General features: G+C 36.6%; 1 protein-coding gene across 1 annotated transcript in view; it reads right to left on the bottom strand.

Moving 5' to 3' along the window:
* CSMD1 (CUB and Sushi multiple domains 1) overlaps positions 1 to 15,834 on the bottom strand; it is a 1,072,463-nt gene that overhangs the window by 113,775 nt on the left and 942,854 nt on the right. The window contains exons 42-46 of the mRNA XM_063298442.1: positions 15,615 to 15,824; positions 9,538 to 9,726; positions 5,970 to 6,147; positions 4,049 to 4,194; positions 3,058 to 3,138 (exon numbers count right to left, since the gene is read on the bottom strand). Coding sequence (XP_063154512.1) covers positions 3,058 to 3,138; positions 4,049 to 4,194; positions 5,970 to 6,147; positions 9,538 to 9,726; positions 15,615 to 15,824 — 804 coding nt within the window. The remainder of the gene's footprint in view (positions 1 to 3,057; positions 3,139 to 4,048; positions 4,195 to 5,969; positions 6,148 to 9,537; positions 9,727 to 15,614; positions 15,825 to 15,834) is intronic.

Below are 15,834 nucleotides of genomic sequence, written 5' to 3'. Positions count from 1 at the left end.
GTCAGCAGTAAACGTATATATTGTCTTTTCTCTAACCAAATAGGTTAATCTGGCCATCTCAGAAAGTCCATCAATTCATACTCTATATTTTCTTCTTTGTTTTGTATAAATGTGTCAGTACCCATCCACCTCTTAGTTGGCCAGAATACTGGCTTGCTGGATCAGAGGTCCTAGCCTGCATAGCCCACCTGGGTTAAAACTGGGCTTTGGTTGTGCTTGTGGCATATGGCCAAAATGTATCAGAAATGACTACTACTGTCTTAAGCATTAGCAGAGAATGCTACATGGGACGTGGGTATACCAAGGTTGATGACTTAGTCAGTATCTTCTCTGTCTCACTAAAATGTATTATGTAAAAGTCTTTATTTATACACTTACTTATCACTTTCTAATGTGCCTTTCACAATAAGGGGAAAAACCAAGTGCAGTGCATACAGAAATATCTCTGATTTAGTCTTTGGCATCTCCAGATCATGATAACTCCTTCTCCTCCTCCTCCTCCTCTATCTCAAAGCAGTGAATACACCTAATTCTCCTGCCTCCTATTTTTTCCTCATAACAACAACCTTGTGAGATTCTAGTCACTAGTGAGATACTACAACTGACAGTGCACTTGAACTCAAGTCTCCCGGATCCTAGTCCCAGCACTCAGACCACTAAAGATCACAGGCTCTCAAATATTCAGTATAGAGAAATACTTTCTGATTTTCCTGTGCTCCCAATGTAGTTACCACAAAAGCAATTAAAATACAGTAAATAACAGAATTAAAATGTAACAATCTTCCACTGCAATAAAAACACAATTTTAAGAGCAGGTACAAGGATTTTAAATCCTATTAAAAACATGAGATTATGGAATTTTCACCGAAATGATCAGAAAATGATTATGTCCAAGAGGGCAGTTCCAAGACAGAGTGTCAAATGGGAATAGAAGAGCAAGTGGCAATAATTAACAACCGCTAAAAGATCAAATTACTCTGCCACCTTCTGCCATCTTCTGGAGATAAGCTGTCATGATACCGCATTCTGTGCCCTTTTGAACTGAATGCCACCACGTTTAAACAGCTGTCTGGAGCTACTCTCATGTCTTCCATACAACATAAGACTTTCACCCTTTCAATTTAGAAGAGGAAATGATCACTTTCTCATTGGGCATTCTGTCTCATTTTCAGAAATACATAAATTAATTAATTAGCTGAAGGTAGGAAAGGCACCACGGGATTACAGTATTCCCTCAGGGTCAGACCGTTGAGCTCCAGTTCTGGCTTGTCTTTTTAGTTAAATGGTTAGATCAACTCAGATTCTTAAAGTCTTGGGATTTCCAATCATTATTCCCATCTTTAAGAAGGGCAACAAAGCTGAACATGCTAGTTATCATCCAGTCTTTAAAGTACTAAGACATTTGTACTAGAAGCTGTTAGAATAGATGGAGTCACACATTCTTGTAGTCAAACTGCAGGAGTTAGAGCCATCTCCTCCAGAATGGACCAAGACCTGTTACTATATAATCTGACAGAAAAGTATACATCAATATCTAAATTAGCTCTATTTGCAATATTTATAGGCTGTAAGCAGGTTTTTGACTCTATTTCTAAGGACAATTTATGGGAGAAACTTATGGTCTACTTAACAGATTTCTATCTGCTTTCGCTCATCTACAAATTACACATCAATACTAGTTAGCGTACTGACTCCTGGCAGAAATGATACTAATTAGGGAGGAGTAAATTAAAGCTTCATCCTAATACCACTACGATTTAGTATTTATATGTTATCTTACAACAGTATATTTAGCCACAATGGAGCATCCTCCTTCTAAGTTATTGAATGAACACTCAGTAATCCAGCTGTATTTAGATGATGAGGTTGTCCTATCATGGACCCCAATAAGGTTAAGGAGGAGGAGGAGGGACCTAAAGTAGCTCTCTTTGTGAGGAACACCTCCTATGGATTTGTAAAACCAAGCTCATGGCCTTTGCAAATGGCAAGAAAAAAGGAAGCAGTTAACCTGAAGTAACAGTGGATATAGCATTAAACAGGTGCCAAGTTTAAAATATCAAGAGTGCTCTTCCAAGGCAGAAGAAAACATATACCCATATATCAAAAGCTTCCTCAAATGCTCAGAGGAGGATATTGGTTATTACGTCCCTTTTCTAAGGTAGAGGAGCTAATTCTGTACCTGCTGCAATAAAGCCATTTGTTGCAATTAATCTGAGGCTATGAAGCATCTTCTTTACATTAAATTAACCCCATTAATTAATTTAACTATATTTTATGTTGTTCAATATAATTTTTAGGAAGATGTTCTTAGTGGCTAATAAGTCAAATGCAGCACACCAGACTAAAGCAGGATTGACCAAATTCAAGAGAAAGGTCTGGGTCATTATGTTTAATTGAACATAATATTGTAACCACATGGTTTAGTCCTGCTCAGTTTAACAGACAATTATCAGTTGTCCTAGTATGCTGGGAGTAGAGGACAACATGCATATTCTCTGAGTAGCTTTGGGGAACTGGGTTATGGACTCACCAAGATAATATTCAAAGAAGGATTTTGTATATGGAAACAGTGACAATTAGTAGGTCTAGTGGTTAAGGCAACAGGCTAGAAACCAGGGGACTGAGAGTTCTAGTCCTGCCTTAGGCATGAAAGCTGGCTGGGTGACCTTGGGCCAGTCCCTCTCTCTCAGCTCAACTCACCTCACAGGGTTATTGTTGTGAGGAAAAGAGGAGGAGGAAGGAGTATTAGGTATGTTTGACACCTTGAGTTATTTATAAAAATAATCATAAAGGCGGGATAGAAAATAAATAGATAGATACTTTCATTTTAAGAAGTTTAATGTTTAAAACATTAAGCTTTTTTTTTTAAATAGAGTGCTTCTACCCAAGTACAATAGGTGAATAGGAATAAACTATACATCTTCCAACATTAAGGACATTTACAGTGACTACAACTTTAAGTAAAAAGAACATTTCAAATATACTAATATCAGTTTAAGTAGAAGTCTGAATTGAAAATAAGTATATACATGAGGTAACACAGACATCAATTGTTACCTATTTCAAAATCATCATCTTCTGAAAACAATTCAGCTTGCAGAACTGCTGGGGGAGACTGGCACTTCTTGAGTTGATATGCTATAGAATCAAATCAAAATTGCATTACTACTGGTTTGAAGATAAACCTCAGTATATGGTGAATGGCACCCAAGAATCTTTGAGGAAAAGGTGTGATGCTGCACAAATAATATAACACAGATGGCAGTTGTAGCAAAATGGGCATAGTGAAAAAATCATGTGAAAAATCTGTTATTTAAAGTTACTGACCATATGGGTCTGTATTCCCATGTGGAATATTGGGATTACTATGTCCATATATGCATACCTTTGCACAAGTCAAAAGAAAATATTTGGTTAACTTTAATTTCTTTCTGAGAATATGTGTGTGCATGTATAGAGATGTACATGTCATGCACACTCTCCTTCATTACTTTCTTGCCAGAAGACTACTTTCCTTAAAATTAGTATCCTTTCTCAGAAATAAGACTATGACAAAATGAAAATGAATAAAAAGCATCTTAAATAACACAAGCAGTCTCTTAAGAAATCTCCTTCTATTGTATGAGTCTCTCTTTTTCTTACTACGTAACCAGAAATGATGTTCTATAGCTTCAGTGAGAAAACATCCTATGTCTGAGCAGCTCAGGCTTTTTTGACAGGAAATTAGAATATCAGTGTGTTTCATTAATACCCCCAAAGTCCTTAGGACTTACTTAGGAGTAGTGTGGTCTGGGTTAAGTGCTTAGGGCTTTCTGTTAAAATATTCAGAGCCAAGTAACACATATTAAATATTTAACTCTACTTTTGCTGCAAATAATAAAGGTTGATATTCTAGAGGTTTTCATTAAATGAGAATATCATGCCAATTGAACCAATCAAATTTATTTTGACATCAGTAGGAAGAAAATATTCTTTTAAATCACCCCATGCTGCCTGACTCTCCTTATCTCTCTCACACATATATGATTTGTTAGATAAGAATATTGACCATGAAAATTGAGAACAAAGAATCCTCCAGTAGAGAAATCACTGTGAAACTTGAGAAGGACTTGATTGCTGGAGCTATAAGCAGTTTCAAGAGCTGTATTCCCACTGAACACTCCCAGCTGAGGTGAATTTTGGTCTGGTCCATCCCTAAGGACCAAGAAAAAGAAAACAGTTTTAACCAAAGGTTGTAATTAAGTTTTACATTGTATTGTATATTGACAGTAGCTTTAAGCCTTCAGGAAGATGATCTAAACAATTGTAGCATAGTGATTCATTTGTATTCAGATCTATCAATACATTTAAGAACAATCCTTAATTGTGAAAAGTGTAACCTTTTTTAAAAAATAGGGAAAGCTATGAAAAGTAACATACAGTATTTTCCCCCTGCAGTTCTGCCTGAAATTGTTTCAACTCTTTCATCCCATTAGTACCTATAGAAAAATGCTTATGTTGAGAAACCAACCTAGCCTTTATGGTACTTCAGCCTGTCAGCTACTTTCCAAGCAAGTAATACACAGAATTTCCAGCAGGATCTTTTTAAGTGTGACATGTCCTTCCTCAAACAAGCAAGAAAAGATTCCTCCTAATCTCTCCCTATTTAGGTGAGAAAAACCTTTGTCTTTAAGAAGAATGGAAACATTATCTCTGGAGAAATTAAAGGAGTGTGGAATCCCAGGTGCTCTCTGAGCTTATGCACTGATGATGTTACTTAGTTGAGTACTGAAATGTCTGCAAACAAATGGCCAAGCTCAGAGAGCACCAACACAGTTCAAACATGAGCTACAGATATTCTACTGAAATTAAAGAAGAAAGGAGACATACTTGGATCAGGAAATTTGCTGCTAAGCCCCTTATTAAAGGTTGCAATTTTACAGGAAAATTCCAGGGATGGAAAGATAAATCCTTTATTTCAGGATCTCAGGGTTTTTTTTCCCCCCCCCTAAGGTTTAGACATTTTTTTAGCCAAAAATCTGCAAATAGATCTTTGATTTACTTCAGTATGTATTAAAATCACTTCTGATTTTATTTTATTTAATTTAACTGTTTAACTATTTTATTATTTTATTTATTTAACTGTTATCTCTGAAGTTTCTTGTATCTGGGCAAGCAAAGTTATTGTACACTTATTATATATTGGGCTCTTTGAGCAGCAGATCCTTTAGACCTTGAATCTGTCCTAGGTTTATATTCTCTTTGATAGCTTGTTATCAGAAATTGCTTTAAGATGCTATCTCTGATCTAAGCAGTTCTGAATTGTTACCTCCTTTGCTACTAAATGCTTTACATGTGACTTCCTAAATATTATTTGTTATATTTTTATTACCGCCCATCTCCCCCACTCAGGGGACCCTGGGCAGTTCACAATAAAACAGTAAAATAACAAACAATAAAACAATAAAATAATAAAATAAAGGAAGTTTTATATTTTCTTCCTATTTTTAATAAAATTGATTTTAGATTATTGTAAAAAATGCAGAGCTGATTTTAAGGAAGTTATAACAGTAAGAGAGCCATAGGAAGGAAGGAACAAGTCTAACTCAAATTAACCTTACTTTGATTTGTTTAGTATAAGATGGGACAGAGAGAAACTTGGACAGGCTTTCAAGATTCTATTACTATACTCTGCAACAATAAAGTATCATTCTGGAATCCCTATGATATCTGTTTTTATGTTAACCAGAAATGATATCCGTACAGATAAAACTAAGTTTCCCACAAGGAGCTTCTGAAATTTCTGTGTTGAAAAACAGGCTTACTAAGCAGAATGAGAAACTTGCTAATAAACAAAATCTGCTGTACAGGAACATATGCCTGCACTTACACATCACATTTGTTTTTGTTTTGTTTTATTTAGCCAAAGAAAAATGGGGGAAAATACATTAAAAAGTATCACCATTTACAATAATAAGATGTTAACATACCATACTGCAATGTAGTCATTCACTAGTTCTGTCTGGAGTAATGTGAAATTGATATAGATGCCATGACCCTGGGCTACAGTTATCAGCCATGTACAATCTTTTGAATTTGGGTATTCATCTGGAAATCCTGGTGAGTACACAGTACCATTCTGAGATGTTACATTATATCCACAAGGGGCTGATAAAAGAAAGAACAATAATATACATCAATGTAATCTTTTAGAAAGCAGTGTATCCTTGCCAGCTGTATTTAAAAAAAAAAAACAATGTAAGGAAAAAAAATCCAAAGTGAGAGAGTAACAAAACATATCATCTCTCATAATAGGCAATTCAGATTAAATAGAATAATCTGGGTTCTTAAAAGAATTCAATAGTGACTAAGTAGCCAAATTACAAGACAGGATGATGGAGTAGGGTGCTTTGAAGTTGACACGGAGAATCTCTTTTTACCTTAAGATCTACATTTCCTGGTACTGAACCGTAAAACACGTAGAGGTAACACGCACACAGTCATTCTCACAAATGACATATATAGAGATGCTCCTACCAGAAATTAGGTTTGTAAAAAAAAAAGAAAGAAAAAGGAACCCTACCATTGGACCTTTTTCTTAATTGTTACCTCCCACACTGAGGAAAATTTACTTTGATTATGAAAGTAAATGAAAAGGATCATAAAAATGTTGGAAATGAAAAGTTAATCCCACTACAGATCGTACTATTTTTTTTCCTCCCCAGATTGCCATTCTGCCAAATTTATGTTCCCAGAGGAATTAGCTTTCTCCTAAACTTCGTGCTATAAGGTTGGTTGAAGGGAGGCAGGAACCCAGCCAGGATTGCCTTACTGGCTGTATTTAGCCCGTGACATATTAGTTTCCTCACCCTTCCCATTTTAGAAATTTATCCTTGTCAAATGATCAAGTCCACCACCTACAACCAATTTGCAGATTAAAAACACTACAATCCTTTAGTTTTTGTAGTTCTTTGAATGGATTACAGTTTTCCACATAGTCATCTCTCTCTCTCTCTCATTCTCTCTCTCTTTTTTTCCCATGTACATCTAAAAATAGACTTCTGCCTGGCAAATAATACTACTTTTCTAAATGTATGCATGATAATACTGTTGCACATGCATATCAGCTTAGCACTTAGCGCCAAAAGACAATTGACAAAATCATGGGTAATCAGATGTGAAACTGAACCTGAGTTAAAAGGATGTGATTCACCCATTGCTAGTATCAGGTGGATTCTCTGAGGACAGGCTATCATTATCAGGCAGCAGTAAAGAGAGCCTTGATCCTGCTGGCCACCTCCCTAACTGGCAAGGGGGTGAGTTATGAGAAGGGATCTTAATATACGAACAGCTCAGAAAAGGAATAAGAGACTCTTCACATCAATCATGAATCATATGATGTAGTAAAGAGAGTGACACACACACACACACACACACACACCAATAATTGCAATGAACATCAGGGCAGCTTCTGCGATTCACTGCCAATGACTGCATCTTTGGTCATAAATGACGTTGTTACTGGCAGTGCACAAATCACTGCACCACTTGCCAATTTTTCCTTGCACTCTGCTGGCATCTAATAAAATAGCAGTAGCTGCTGTTGCAGCTGCTTCAGATACCTTGGCCTTAGGCAGGGTAGGACTTTGCAAGTCAAACAGAATGCTTTGAAGCGTACTGAAAATCATCACCAGCTTTTCATATCTCAGCAAATATGATAAATGTGTCAGGAGCCACAAAATGCCACAGTTGCTATATAGTGTCGTTAGAGTAGGATCTTTAGTTTGCAAGATGCTGTATATGTTTCTTTCTAAATAAATCTGAGATGTGCATCTTGCCATTCATTCATCAGTGTGGCAGTATTCCCAACCTCTATAATAAATATGCTCATGGCAAATGCATTATTTACAGTAAACTGGTTTACTGAAGGAAGTACTCTGTTTTTTAATTGCAAATAATTAACATTTCCAGGTGGCAACAACAACAACAAAAAACCATTTCATATGTTTAGTTTTAAGTAGATATCTAAGCATGATGCAGTTTAGTTTGAAGGTTCCCATCTGGCTTTTTTGCATGACAAAGTGGTCATTTTTACATTTTGCTTTTTTCCCCAAGGATCTTCATTTATGAATGTTAAAAAGTTATTTTAATTATAGCATTTAGTACAAATAATTTTAATTCTAAGCATGGCATATAATAATTAACTCTATTCCACTATGTATAATGTGTGAGATTTCAAAGTAATTTGAGGAAATTCTGAGCACAACTAAAATATAAGTGGTGTGAATTAGAAGCTACATTTTAAAATATAAATAAGGAAACATTAGCATAGTTCAGATTTTTAAATTTACATATGCAGGTGCATGAACCAAACAGCCAACCAATTAACATGAATGATGGATATCTAAATAATCATTGCAAGCAATTAATTGAAGCTAGTTCTGAACAAAGAAGCATGTGCAATGAAGCTATTTGAAAACTACTGATATCCTGCAAATCAGCTGTTTAATGGAGAAAGGGAGATGGGAACTGAATCTTTCCTGCAACTCCCTTTCCCAACAGCCAAAATTTGGAATTCAGCATTTATTGAGAAAGTTTCTGTGTGAAATCATATTGTAGATTTAGAAATGGGCACTGTGTCCATTCAAAACTATTATATATTCATTTTCTCCCTGAGCCAGGGTTGTTGTTGTTGTTTTATATAAATGCCTCTTAATTCTCTCCCCCATTCCATTATTTCTCTCCTAAAATAAAATGGTGCTGAGAAAACAGTAGAACTTAAATACCTATTATCCTATTGTCATACCTCCAAACCAATGTCCCCTCTCCCTAATTTAAAAGATAGAAATCTGAGCATGAATCTGGCATTGTACTGGTTATTTCTGTATTAAATGTACATACCACATTTAATACAATGATAGACAGGCAAGACAAACAAATTCTTCTCCTTACAACTGTTTTCACTACAAAGACAAAAGTTATGAGCCATCATTTTTAAAAATCCAAACTCATCCTTCCCTCCTTGCCAAATCCACATCCAACAGTGCTTCCTACCCTTCAAAAAGCCTTCAGATCAAGTCCTCTTTCTTCAACTCATTTTGCTGCTGAACTCATTCTCTCTTTTCTTTTAGCATCAGGAATATGCCTATGGCAGTGAAACCTTTAGCTCTAGGAGATGTGACTTCCACAGATTAACAGTATCTTCTGGTTGTTTTATGAGCATCACAGGCCAGGAAAAACTACATTTCCAAGAGGCACAGATGTGGGTGGCAAGTGACAAGTATATACGTGAGTGCAGGGGAAGAAAGGGTAGTGATTTACCATATGAGACATGACAGAATGGTGTATGACTTATCCCAGCTATTTCTCGGTTTTGAAGAGAAATATCTTTCCTTGTCAATTCTGATTACAAATGAAACTGGTATGAAGGTTGCAACAGATCATGATTTTGATATGTCAACTTTCTTTTTTTTAACTTTTCTTTTTTTTTTCTTCTTGAACACATTAACAATAAGAAAATCTTGGAATTTAAACAGTCTTAACATGAACAAAAGTTACCTTCACACTTTGGAAAAGGATAGTTCCAGTTCCTGTTGATCCCATGATGGCAAGTGAGAACAGAGTGACCAATTAATACATATCCAGGATAGCATTCAAAAGAGATAGACTGGCCCACACTGTAATCTGAATTTATTATATATCCATTATAAAAAGGAGGAGGATCCGGACAATTCTGTAATTCATAAGCTGGAAAAAAGAAGATAAAATGAAACGTTTTCTTCCCCATAAAATTTTAAAAATCAAGAAACAAATTGATAAATGTTCTATAATTTGCTAAATATTTATATTAAACTAATTAATACAGGCAAGCAACTTTCTTCCAGTTGAGGACTTCACTTCACTTCACTTCATTTGTGTGTGTGTGTGTGTGTGACTATATACAGCACACACACAAACTATACACATGTGGGTGAGCATGCCTGTGTGTGTATGTGTTTGTGTGTGTATGTATACTACCCATACGGGTGAGAAGGGAATTTTTTATATATAAAGCCTTGGTGGGTAATGAAAGTATAGCAATGATGAAGTTAACATCCAAGCATTTGCCTCCAAACTTCAGGATAGATTTATATACAATATTAAATTTATTTAATGATTTGCAGTTTTGATCATATATTTTCTTATCTATAATATTTGTCCAATAAGTGGAAGCAGAATTAGTGGACCCAGAGTAAAACTTCTACAAGCAACATGCAAACACATGACTGAATTTATGATTCTAGGTGTTTCCTTCAAATATTCATAATCACGGAGAAGAGGATGCTTCTGCTGCCATATTCCTGTCAGGCCTGACAATCATCAGGGATACATTTTTGTTCATGGGGCACAGAGTGAGTTTACAAGTTCAGAGCAGGCTTTCACTAGCATCCATCTTCCCAGGTAGTATTCACATTTTAGAACAATAAGCCTCTGTTTCAATATTTAGCTTAACACTATTATTCTGTATACATTCAAGTCGAGCTCATTAAAAATTTGGGGTTGCTACTGTTCCCCTTTTTTTGGTAAGTCCAGAAAATGAGCTCTCATTCCATTTTCTTCTACTAACATAGTATCATTCAGATTTTTACCTAGCAAAGCTGTAAGTACAGACATATCATACAACCACAGTTTTGACTTCTATAAAGGTATAATACATTGAAGATTTGGAATATAAATCACTGGAATATGCCTTATGAGTCAGAGTAGTAACAAAAAAACTGGCATGTTTTATGGATAGCATTGTGACTTGTTAATTAGGCGTGTAATATATAGTATAAATTAGGATCAGAGCTTGATGACTCACCGTTCAACTTACAAATCAATGTTATATAGGCTTGCAGTACAATACCAACCATTCACATATTGAATCGAAGGCTTTTTCTAGGTTTTGCTGCATTTCTTATAGTGCCTGAGAGAACCACTTAATCACTTGGCTGCTAATTCTCTTGAATGTCTCATCATGAAAGCTCTCCAAGAGGTATTTATTGACAACCCCTGTTGGTATGCCTGGCAATAAAGGGTCATCAGATTCTATGTTATCCTAGTTCAGTCATTCTCAGACTGTGCTGGGTCTGCCCAAATGTGATTATCACCAGCTCAGATGACATCTAATAACAATGGCTCTATGGAAGCTCCTGATTCAAAAGCAGTATGACACCCAATGGTGGGGGACAATCCTGGGCCATACTGTGTTTGTGGGTTTCCTAGAAGCAACTAAGGGAAGCAAGACGCTAGATATTTGAATCTTTCTTCTGATACAGCAGTATCAAATCACGAATACTAATAAAGAAAGCTCTCTGTATGCATAAATCAGTGAAATAAAACCTGGTTGCTGTGTTACCAGTTATGTTTTCATATACATGCAGAGGAATTTTACCGTGGTGGCTATCCATGTGAGCAATGCTATGAGCTGATGTCTTATAGTGAAAAATGTGAGGCCAATTTGAATGTTTTTCAAGAATTTTGTTTTGAGGTCATAACTCAATCGTTATGAGAGACCACGCTGAACTTTTGTCCTGAGGTTTATGATTGGATTTTTTTCAACACATTTTATAGCCTACTAATACAACAGTTGGGGGTGATCATGTCCCGCTGCTACTGACTTGGGTGAAGTGATCTGGTTGTTCTAACCAAGTTTTAGTATTAAAATAAAAATAGTATTAAAGCTCCTTTGTGGGTAGGAATCAGAGGGAGGGATTTGGAGGGAGAGGGAGAGAGATTGTCCCATTTCTGTCTTCTGCCTTTTCAGAAGGGTAGACTGAAAATAAATAAATATATTAATTTAATTTAATTTAATTTAATTTAATTTAATTTAATTTAATTTAATTTTTATAGCCATCCATCTCACTAACTCTGGGTGGTGAACAAAATTTAAAAAAAACAAAACTATTAAAATAATACAAACATTAAAATGCATAGCAGCCAAGAATAAAGCACCCATTATAAAGACTACATTAACCATGAAACGGGTGCCCACATACACTCAGGGCCCCAGAGCCAGGTCTTTAAGGAGTTATGAAAAGCCAGCAGGGTCAGGGCCATCCTGATCTCCGGAGGGAGACTGTTCCATAAAGTGGGTACTAGGGCAGAAAAGGCACATCTTCTCTGTTAGTATATTGTTTTCTGCTACAGAAATTAATGTTACCATGGTAATTGAGTACTTCCTTAAGTATCGGCAGGGTGAAGAGGTCGAACTTAATTGTCCTCAGTTTGGGTGTGAAAAGGCATGACCAAATAAAGAAATTGCCTGGAGGGCAGCTTGCCTGTGCTTTGTTAGTTTCAGTTTCCTCCTTTCTACACACAGCCTCCTCCTGTCCTCTCTGAGTGCGTGTGAATGCACAGCTTGTAAAATATGTTTTTTGTGCTTTCTGTAAATACATTTATTTTTATAGAAATGCCTGGTGTGTGTGATATTTCTGATCTCTCGGGCCAAATGCTTTCCAGCATGCTCTGACATTCTAGGCCCTGCCAACTGGCATTCCTTAGCCAACAGGATCTGAAGCATGCCCATCCTGCCTGACCAGATCGAATAAGTAAAAACAACTGGGGAGAGATGGTTCCTCAAGTAACCTGGTCCCAAGCCATGAAGGGCTTTAAAGGTGACAACCAGCACCTTGAATTGCACTCAGAAGCACACTGGCAACGAATACAACTCACAGGGTAGAGGTGTTACATGCACCAAATAACCGGCGCCATTTACTACCCATGCTGCCGCATTCTGCACCAGTTGAAGCCCCATGTAGAGTGCATTGCAGTGGTCCAGATGGGAGGTCACAAGGGCATGAGTTTCTTTTAAAACCAAGATTTGCTATTATAGCTTCCCTCTTTGCCCACCCGCTACCTTAGGACTTGGTACCTACATCTATCCTATAGAGTGTTCATTCCCCAAATACATAATGGGAACAGAGGGGTAACTTGCCAGAAGGAGGATGAGGAACAGGTCAACATCTAATGACCAAGGGACAGAGAGCTTTTTAGAAGGCCCTTGGCATTTTTGCTCTCCTAGTACAGTACTATACTGCATAATCATCAAGTTCTTTTATTTATTGATGCAAGAGTTACAAGCAATAAACAGCAACAACACTTGACTTAAAAATATTTGTAAAGTTATTTGAAAACAGACCCAAACAAATCAGAAAAGAATGGGGACACACACTGTCAACTGAATTTCAGTCTATGTCTTGCTGGTTGACTGGCTGACTTCTGCTAACTAACTGCTAAGTGCTGGTGGCTGCTACTAAATAATGCTGATGAGAGAAATGAGCTCCGTTTCTCCTTCTTGCAATACATTGGCTGAGCACCTGGGGATATTTAAAGAAGAGGAAAACTTGGTTCTCTCTTCTGACAAACAGAAAGGATTCTTCTGATAACAGATTCCAAGTTAACTGTTAAGGAACTGGTGCTGTTTTTTTCCCCCCACCTCTATGCTTTCCTATTATGAGTTCAAAAATAGTTTTAAACATCCCTTTTGCCAATTTTCCTGCATGTTGGATTTCCATTAACAACCAGTATGGGCTGCTACGCTGCCTATTCTTGTGGCCCTGAAATGCTGAAAAGCCATTAAGGGCCTAGCCCCAAGTTGCTATTGTTTCCTATGGCCAGATCACAAAAACAAACAAAAACAAACAAACACGTTTTCAGTTTTGTTCCAAGAGAATACTGAACACTTAGGTCATTTCAAGTTTCATTCCACTGGAATGCAGCCAACTCTGCATTTGGAGTTGATTTGTTCTGAACTTAAAATGAATCTCTCTAGCAACATGTCTGAACAACGCCAAATTTAACAGCTAAGCAAGTGTATTTTTTAAAAAAGGGAAAAAAAGTCATGTGGGATGGGGAAGATATCATTTCGAGGCCTCCTTTAAAAAAAAAAATCACATAAATGGTAAGAAATGTTCCAAGTAGAAGTTGTTGTATATTTATGAATTACATAAATATTTCAGAAATAAATCATAGTATTTTAATCTTCTTGCCTAATAGCCTTTTCTTTTAAGGAGTAGTGTTCTAATATTTTCTACACAAATGCAGTTTTGAACATTGCTATGAATTTATTGAAAGAACTGATAGTCTATACCAACTCCAGTGGTAATGGTCAGGCAGTACAGGTAGTCCTCGCTTAACGACCAGTTGCTTAATGACCATTCAAAGTTACAACAGCCTTGGAAGGAGTGCTTTACAGTATAGCCCATAAAGCACTTCTGGCCATTATGAAATGTTGCGCCACCCCCCGTGGTCACGTAACCACACTTCGGGCACTTGACAAGCAGCTCACATTTATGACTGGTTGCCAAGCACCCCACGATCATGTGATTGCCATTTGCAATCTTCCCTGCCAGCTTCCCTGGAAAGTCAGTGAGGAAGCCAACAGGGAAGTTTGCAAGCAGAGGGGACGGAGGGGAGGGGAAACCCTTCATGGAGCCACAAGAAAGAAGCTCAAATCCTGAAGATTTTTGCTTCATTCCTCTAGCCCCACCAAGGATTTCCCCTCCGTGCATGGAGGGGAGGGGAAATCCTTTGGCAGGAAGCTCTTTCGCTCTATCCGCTTAATGACCCAAGAGATTGCTTAACGACTGCAACCATGAGTGCTGGGATTGCAGTTGTTGAGTGAAGTAGTCATATGGGCATCTCGCTTAATGACTAATTCACACAACGACTGATATTCTGGTCCCAATTGTGGTAGTTAATCAAGGACTATGTGTACTTATATATAAGGATTTTTTAAAAAGCACAATGCTGTCCTCATTCATAAAATGTTATTTCATACTTTTGAGTGTCTTTCAGCAAATATGAGAACTATAACAAATAGTTATCCTGATCTAAATATTTTATACCTCCAGAGGAGGGTTGAACAGAGATGCTTGTTTATGAATACCTCAAAAACTAGATAAAACTTTGGATTGTTGACTTGATTTCACTGATATTTATTTATCAAATTTGTCACCACCCATCTCCTCCGACCGGAGGGACGCTGGGCGGTTACCGGAGGGACTCTTATTACCTTTATTTTCATACATTTTCTCCCATACCTTCATCCTTTGAAAAGTACCACATTCATAGAAACTTTAGCCACAGCCCGCAAATCTATAATTTCGTACTCCAGAATTATGTCTGATAGAATTGTGAAAAAATATGTACAGATTGCCCTGTAAATTACCTCTGCAGTTAATGGTTCTTATGTGTACAACCAAAAGAACCAACTCACATATTTCCATTTCTATGCCATACAAAATAAATAAACAAACAAACAAACAAACAAGTAAATAAATAATTTTCCAGAACTGAAACTACTGAAAAATATAAAAACTAATATATTGTTGACAAAACAATATTTGAATAGCTGTTTTTGGACAATAAGTTCTCTTAATTTATTTAGAAAGTCAGACTGCTGTTTCTCAGGGAGGGAAGAAAACTCTCAGAACAAGTAACATTTAAAAGCCAAATTTTAAAAAATCAAATAAAAACCAGCAAGCACAAGAAAAAAGAAAACATAAAAATACATGTTCATTCCAGCATTTTAAAAAAAATTATGGAATGACAAAATCTTGCCATGAGAAGACGTTCCTTTAGTTACTTAAATTATGTCATTCACTGCTTACCTTGATATGCAAATTTAAATCCATGTCTGTTTTCTGAGTGATCACTATAAAAGTGGATGAACGTTTCATGTGTTGTACTTAACAGAGACGGTGGGAGATCTGTACCACTGAACTGGCCAATCATAGAACTGGTGTGATAAGGCCCATTCTGAATTTCAAGGAAGTCATGATTAGCTTCAGTGGAAAAGTTCAGAAATTGTATATGTGCCCCTAAATAGCA

Source organism: Candoia aspera, chromosome 1 (genome assembly GCF_035149785.1).
Source record: "Candoia aspera isolate rCanAsp1 chromosome 1, rCanAsp1.hap2, whole genome shotgun sequence".
Classification (NCBI taxonomy): Eukaryota; Metazoa; Chordata; class Lepidosauria; order Squamata; family Boidae; genus Candoia; species Candoia aspera.
This window is presented reverse-complemented; position numbering and strand designations above follow the sequence as displayed.